At 60.3% G+C, this 7,908-nt stretch overlaps 1 protein-coding gene across 1 annotated transcript in view; it reads right to left on the bottom strand.

The window, feature by feature from the left end:
- CASC3 (cancer susceptibility 3) overlaps positions 1–7,658 on the bottom strand; it is a gene marked incomplete at its 5' end in the record, with an annotated part of 8,916 nt that extends 1,258 nt beyond the window's left edge. The window contains 11 exon segments of the mRNA XM_021378167.1: positions 1–124; positions 934–1,148; positions 1,754–1,852; positions 2,363–2,477; positions 2,670–2,734; positions 4,014–4,696; positions 4,878–5,054; positions 5,392–5,543; positions 5,630–5,788; positions 7,288–7,325; positions 7,631–7,658. Coding sequence (XP_021233842.1) covers positions 1–124; positions 934–1,148; positions 1,754–1,852; positions 2,363–2,477; positions 2,670–2,734; positions 4,014–4,696; positions 4,878–5,054; positions 5,392–5,543; positions 5,630–5,788; positions 7,288–7,325; positions 7,631–7,658 — 1,855 coding nt within the window.

Genomic DNA, 7,908 nt, shown 5'->3' with positions numbered 1-7,908 from the left:
CGGGGGGTGGTGGTTTGATGGTGACAGGCTGGGACGTCCTCCGTGGCGGCGAGGGCTTGGGCTGCACTTGCTGCTGGACAGTGTTGTAGTACGTGACCCCACCGTACACCTGGGACTGCGCCTGCTGCCGGAGAGAGGCACGGTCAGCACAGAGCGTCGGCATCACGGGGGGGGGGTGAGGAGATGGGGGCAGCCAGCAGGGAGCTGCCCCCGCGCCGTGCAGCGCTCCTGCTCTCCAGCAGCTGCTGGTTCTCTGCGTGGGGCAGGCAGGTGGCAGCTGCCCCCGCACCGAGATCTCCCCCGGGTCCCACATGGGCAGTGCTGCTCCGGGCAGGGAAGGTCAGGAAGGCTGCAGGGCCCGGGGAGCGCTGCGTGTCTCGCTCCTGCCACTGCGTGTCAGCCGTGTGCTGCTCACACGCGGCCTCGGGGACCTCTGCTTATCACCGGGAGGGGCAGGCGCTCCTCCTGCTCCTCCTGCTCCTCCCGCTCCCCCCTCCCTGCGGAGCTGCCACCACGGGCGGCGAACGGGAAAAGCCAGCCCTGCAGCAGTGCCGCTCACAGCCAGGGCTGCCCGGGCGGTGCCACAGCACCAGGCAGTTCCCAGCACGCACAAAGGAAAGAGGTGCAAACAACGTGCAAGATGTCCTTGGCTGAGTGTGAACCTGGAGGCTGAGCAGCTCACAGGCTCCTGGCGGGACAACACCCAGCTCAGTAGGGGAAAATCTCAGTTCTGGGATCCTCCGATACAGGTATGTCATACATGAGACCCCACATCCAAGCTAAGGGCAGCGCAGATGTGGGAGCAGTCCCCTTCGGTGCCCATTTGCAGAGAAGCAAATGACAGCAAGCAGCTGCCGGGAGCAGCCCCGCTGCCGCACTCCACCCATGCAGCGCCTGCAGCAGGAAGGAAAGGCAGCACGCGGCTCAGCTCACCTGGGTGTTGGAATAGAGGTGAGGGGGGGGCGGCGGGGGCAGAGCCCCTGGGGGGTAGGGGTAGCCAGGATTGCCGAAATTCATGACTCCAGGCGGGGAGAAATACGTCGGAGCGAGCAGCTGCTGCGGCGGGGGCTGGCCCGGGGGCATGGAGACCGGCGGAGGATAGAGCCCGGGGTTCGCCATCGGGGCTGGTGTCTGGTGGGGATGTAAACCTGAAGGGGTGACAAAAATAAGCTGAGCACCACGTCCCGGTGGAGGCAGCGCATTGCACGGGGCCAGGGCTGCCACGAGGGAGGAGAAGGGCAGAGGCTTTTCCTAGAGCCTGCAGAGCTCAGCTCCCGCGCTGCGGAGGGGAAAGGGGAAGCTCTTCTCAGCAGAGCGCGCCGCCTCCACGGCCTCGGTTCACAGGAACCGGACACGGCCCCCATTGGCACATCCACTTCAGGAAACAGTTTTGCAGGCGAGATAGAGAACAGCCCAATTCAACAGCTCTCATTTCTGCTTTTCTCTTCCGAGCTACGAGCAGCAGGGAATGAAGACCCAGCCTGGCACGACAGCTGGCACAGCCCCACGCCCCGCTGCCGAGGAAGGGCAGAACCGCGGCCACGCAGCCAGAGGCTGCCAAGGCGCTGGGGTGATCTCAGTCTGCGCTGCCTGCGAGAGCCAGACACGTCTATTTTTCTTCCCTGAAGATTTATACGAATTCAGCCCTTCTGCATGAGGGAAGCGGTTCTCCTCCACGTCACAGAAGAGGGAAACTGGGCTCTCCCAGCGACAGAGGCCAAGCAAGGCGACCCAGCTGCCCTGTGCTCCTCACCTGGATGAGGGAGATGCATTTCTGGCTGCACGATCATCCCCTGGGGCGGCAGCGGGGCTGGGTTCTCACTGTGGGTGTAGATTGGTCCCTGGAATTGTACTGCAACACAGAGCAACATGTAAGAAAAACCTCCAGCAGATTTCGCTCTGCTGCAGCAGATCACACCGCAGATCCAAGCCACCTACGGTTACAACACTTGAATGCAGTGCTGCAAGCTCTGCTCCCACCAGAACAGCACAGCGCCCACCCAGCCCCCAGCTGCTACGTGCTCCCAGCAGCAGAGCTTCCTATTCCCTCTACAGTGCAGAACGCTCAGGGAATTTCTCCTCTAACAGTTTACATGCTGGAATAAATTCCAAACCCATCTTCATCTTTGTCCAGCTGTCCTCCCCACTGCTCTGATTTTTGGTCAGTTTTAACTTCTAGTTGTCACAAAAAAGCAGAGCCCGAGGGTGATGCCGTGCACCGAGCGCAGCCCAGGGCGGCTCAGAGCAGCTGCTCAGCAGCAGATGAAGCAGTGACACTACTGACAAAGGGAAGGGAAACAAAGCCCCCGCTCCGCCCTGAGCACACGGGGCAGGAGGGGATCGCTCAGAGGGGATCACTCACGTGGGTCGTAGTAGTGCCCCTCCATGATGCTGATGTGCATGGGGGGGGCAGGCTCCGGCACCGGTGGTCTCTGCCGCTGCGAGGAGTAGCGCTTGACGCGGCCGCCCTGCACCGCCTGCGACAGACAAAGCAGCCGTCAGCGCCCGGCAGGGAGCACCCACCACCCCCCCCGGGGCTCTGTGGGTCACAGCAAAACCACAACACGTGGAAAGGGAAAGGCCGAGGTGCCCCAGACACGCTCTAATTATTCCAGCCCACAGCCAAAGCAACGCTCGGCTTCCCCGCTTCCAAAAGCGACGTGCTTTACCATTTCCTCCATCCTGTTGAACTGAGGGGGTGGCCCAGTTCCCACGTGCATATGGTTAGGAATACCTGAGGAAGAAGCAGACTGGTTATTATGGGTTGCATTTGCTCTCAGCGAGCAGCCACCTCGCTGCCACAGGCGCCGGGAGCTGGGCAGCACCGCCAGGAGACAGCGCTGCTTTCCCAGCGAGAAACCTCACAACAACTCCAGCTCTCCAGCTGCCATCTAAAACATTTCAGAACAAAGCAGAAGCCGTTGTGTCACGGCACAACCATCCACTCTGCTCAACACCTTTTAAATCTTCCTAACAGAAATCCTCATCTTGAAATCCGGGTTCTTAATTAAGCTCTGCTCCTGCTGAGAGGAGGATTTCTTCACAGCAGAAACACGAATCCATATGGGACAGTGTAAGCAAAAACAACCACCAGCACCAGCACCAGCACCACATGATCTCAGCTGTGAATCAGTTTGCAGACTCTCACCCTAGTGGCACGTGTACAGCCTGCCCACTCTGGTCTACAATCAAGGCGAGGGCCTGCTCACACCAAGCTGTCACCGGTCACATCGGAGCAAGACCTGCTTCCACAGACCTAACCCTCAAGAGAGGCTTATGAAAGCAGCACGTCGCTTTCTTCTCCTTGCTCCAGTTTTATTGCTCTTGGGAAGGACTCTGACTCTCCCCAGAAAAAAAAAAAAAGCCTTTAATTCTGCAAAGACATAATTATATCTGAGTGACCTCTGGCACGGATGCTCCACAAGAATTCAGTCCTTTGCTCGGCCTGCCTGCCTGCTTCCCAGCACAGCCCGGCTTCCTCCAGCCACGCCAAAGGATTTACAACCAAATGGCAACGCTAGGAAACCAGCTCAGTCTGCTGCATGCCTGCATTGATGAAGAGAGGCCGGGTTCCTCCTGCCCCCAGAAGGGACATCACAGGAGCCCAGTTACTCATCACCCTCACCTATAACCAAGCACAATGCTCTTTATCCTCTGCACTCTGACTCCGAGCCTCCCCGTGACTCACACTGCACTGAGTTCCTGCTGCCTGCTCCCCACACTGCCCCTCCCCTTCACTGATCCTTCCCCATTCTCAACAAAATAAGGTAGAGAGAAAGAGCCTGCTCAGATGCCCACCTGAGCCCTAACCCAGTTCCCCTACAACAGAACGTTTCATTTCCTCCGTTTTATGTTGTTTTGTCCCTGCTCTTCATCCCACTGCATTTTCTCCATGTTGTGAATCCCCACCCCCCACCTCAGCTCACGCTGCATCACACGCAGTTCAGCTCTGAGCACCTGCGTGAGCACAGACTCCAGGCCGGGGCTGCAGTGCCCAGCTGACACGCACTTACCCCGCAGCTCCCGGGGCTGTATGAACTGAGACTGCCCCGGACTCCAGTTCTGCTCCGTCAGATTCATCTGTATCATCTCCTGCTCAAGTCCATCCAAGCTGGATTCCACTGGCGACTCCCAGTTGCTGCTCTTGGCTGGCGGGGGGGACGTCTCGGCTTGCACGGGTTTTGGTGTTGCAGGAGCCAGCCCTTCCAGAGCAGGCACGTCGTCTGCCAGCTTCCCCGCATCCCCAGCTTTGACTCTGGTCCTCCTTGCCCGGGAATAAGACTTCTTTTCAATTGGTCTGTCTGGCGGCGGCTGCGCAGCGTCGCTCTGGTTTTCCAGAGCACCCTCCTCCTTGACAGGGCTGCCGTGGACGTGCACTGCTTCCACTTCTGGTGACTTGTCTCTCGGCGGGCTCTGCTCCGCACGCTTCGCTCGATAGCCGCTCTCCTGTTTGGCTTGCTCGCCGTTTCGAGACGGGTGTTGCACACTCGCTTCCGAAGCTCGGTAGCTTGGGCGGGTCTCCTTGTAGCCCCCCACCCTCGGGTAGTTCCTGGGAGGGGGCATCCTCCCCGTTCCCGCAGAGCTCCTGCTGGTGAAGGTTCGCGGAGGAGCCGAAGTGCTGTCTGCGCCCTGGTGCCGCGGGGGCTTGCTGGGCCGCTCGTTGGACCAGTTCGGGTCTCGCTGGGGGCTCCCAAACCTGAGGGACAACAGCGGTGCAAAGGACTGGGACCAAAACTTGGGGTAGGGGCGCTGCAGCAGCAGGGAGCCCCCCCAGGACGCAACATCCAGGAGCGAGGTCCCCACCCCAGGCTGAAGCCCACCACAGAGGGCCGAGGCCTTCCCCGGGATGAGCAGGCCGCGCTCCGCCTGCCGCTCACCTCGGTTTGCGCATCCTCCTCGGCCTGATGTCGTCGGGGTTGTGAGCGGAGCGGATGTCGTAGCCATACAGCGCGATCAGCTCCTGCCTGGTCTTGGGGGCCTGCTCGTCCTCCCGGAACTTGTCGTGCTCCCAGCGGCCCTCGTCCTTCCACAGCTTCCGCTGCCGACCCTTGGGCCTGCACACACGGGGAGGAACGGAGGTTGTGGCAAAGCCAAGGAGACGTGGATGGCAGCTCCAACCGGCAGCGAGAGCTTGGGGGGCAGAGTGTGTGCAGGAGGCAGCACCTCTCCTTCCCCCTGCTCAGCAGCTGCCCGCTGGAAAGAAGCTTTACTCGTGTTTTTTTGCAGTATGCCCAGTCCCTCCTTTTACAAAACAAAGAGCCGAGATGTCCTGGCAGGAAACTGCTAGCAGGCAGCTGGGCCAGAGAGCAGAGAAGCTCTTTGCTGCCGCCTTCCCAGCACACCACAAGCGCCGCTAGCATCACTTCACCGGAGCTGGGGACTGTCACATACCTGACCTCCTCCTCCTGCGTCTGCCCTCGGAGATCATGCTCAAAGAAAAGCCCTTTGCGTGGGATGTAAGCCGGGTTCTTCCGGTCCTCGTCGTCATCCAGGTGCTTGGGAACTTTTTTCCCAACTTTATTCTCAACGGGTTCGGTGCTCTCCTGTCAAAATCAGACAGCTCCTAACACTGCAGCAGTCCCACTGCGAAAAGCCCCCCCAGAGCAGAGAACGCAGAGTTAACACCTACCTGCCCGTCCCCGCTTTGCCTTTCACCAGTGACAGCACCTTTGGAGTCCGGTTTCTCATCCCCCTTCTCTGCTTTTGCTGCAGACTCGCAGGAATCATTGCTATCCTGCTTCAGTTCCACTTTGGCACTTTCTTCCTCGCTGTAATCCTCTTCCTCTGCCTGAAAGAGCCCCAGTTTACTCGCACGCACACGTGCAGCAGCGGCTCTCCCGGTGATTTCCCCAAGTCCCCACACCTGGCGTTAGATCCCCGTTGCAGTTTTCAGAACTCTGACTGTTTCACAGCACAGGACTCGCTCCTAAAGTCCTCCCTACCCCTCTATTTTTACAGAAAAGACAAAGATTAAGCCCAAGGTCTCTCCCCAGCAACTGCCACCGGTGACATCCGACCAAACAACCACAGCTGCCAGCACGGAGCCGGGAGCGGCTCCCCCGCACAGCCCCAGAGTGCCACGTGTGCCACGAAGGGGATCCTGCAGCCCAGGAGCCCAACTGATGGGGTGACGGCTGCACCGCCGGGCCCTCGTCGTCCCTCTCTCCCACGAGGGCCCACTGCAGCCACGCCGCCGCCCCACATTCCCTGCAGCCACCCAGCTGACTCACTCCGAGCACTCTGTTCGCAGGAGCATGACCTCGTTTCACCCTCCAGGAGCCTGCAAGCCTTGCTCAGTCTGGGATCGCCACTAAAAATAGCCCGGTGTGATTAACAAAAAGGCTGCTCTATTTTTCTCTTTCAACACAGCCTATTTGCACATCAACTGCTCCTTTTGTTTACGCTGGGGAAACCCAGACGTGGCATTATTTTTAGGCGCAGGAACAGAGCCATCCTGGCACGCTGGTGATGCAATACCACGGCTCGCTGCGCCTCCACGGGCACCAAGGGGAGCTGCCCCCTCCTTCCTCGCCGGGGCGCGGGCTGCTCCAGCACTGCACAGCCCCAGGAGCTTCCACTCCACCCGCCTTAGTTTGTGGTTTTGTTTTTAAACAGACGCCCATCCCGAGGGCCCACAGAACCCGTCGCAAAGGAAAGGTTTTCCCTAGAAGACCTCCACTGCTTCTCTGAACGCTTCTGATCCAAAAACCCAGAGAAGCGTGCTGCCACAGGCTGCCCCTCGAGCACGGCGCTCAGCACACGCAGGGGAGGTTCTCTCACACTCTCAGTGCAGAGCTGCCTGCGTGTGGGTGCCTCACTGACCCAGTGCCACGCACAGACATCAGGGATGCCACTTGGGATGCTTCCAAGCCAGCACTAAGCTTTTAATTTCCGCTAATTACAACGCAGCCACCATCCTACACCCTCTTCCACACCCATCCTAGCCGTTCTGCTCCCACCATGCTATGCCTGGGGACCGAGCGGGACCACGTGCTCATCCTGCATTCACCTTGCAGCAGCATCGGTGCAGCAGCACCCGCCCTGCCCTGACAGAACCACTGGGGGAGGGGGGACTGCACCTGGAGAACCCGTTTCCCCTCACACCAAGGACTGCAGCACAGCACAGCTCACACAAAGCGCACGAGCTGCGGCCTGGAGACAGACACAGCCACTGCAGATGGGTCAGCAGAGAGAACCAAGGACACAAACCGGGCGCTGTGCTAAAATTACACGAGAAGAAGTCACCCAATAGAACCCTCCAATATCAGGACGCACGCGCCAGCTTACCTCAGAGTCTTCTGCGCTTTCATAATCCGACAGCACAGCTGCAGGGGAGGAAATGGAGCACGGTCAGGGCAGGAACAGCAGCACGGCTCCCTCTGAGCACAGCACGCATCCCAGGCCGCCATCAGCAAATGCACAGCGCGGCCCCGTAACACAGGGCACCAGGAAGCGCCCTGAGGAACACCACCCGTGCAGGGGGACGCGGGGCGGGGCTGGGGAGGGCTGCCCCTGCACCCCACACATTTGCAGTATGACGAGCTGACGCTCAGGAGGGCAGCTGCAGCGCTGCGGGAAGTGGCGTTTTCTCCCGATTTTCCCTTTGCACAGTGACAGAGCCGTTACTCACCATCCCCTTCGATGCCGTCCTCGCTTTCCTAGAGAGAGGGAAAGGCGCTTTAGCGGAAGGGAGGGGAGGGCAGCAGCCGCCATCCCACCCCGCGTCTGCCCCTGGAAGCTCGGCTCGGTTCCAGCGCCCAGATGGGGAGGAGCGGCCCCGGGCCCCCACTGCCCGCAGCCCGGCCCCGCAGCACGCGGCGCACGGGGAGCGCGGAAACGCGAATGAGCGCGAAGCGCGATCGGTGCCGGGGGCTCGGGAGGGCGCGGAGCCCCGAGAGCAAAGAGCCG

This window comes from Numida meleagris, chromosome 26 (assembly GCF_002078875.1).
Source record: "Numida meleagris isolate 19003 breed g44 Domestic line chromosome 26, NumMel1.0, whole genome shotgun sequence".
Lineage (NCBI taxonomy): Eukaryota > Metazoa > Chordata > Aves > Galliformes > Numididae > Numida > Numida meleagris.
This window is presented reverse-complemented; position numbering and strand designations above follow the sequence as displayed.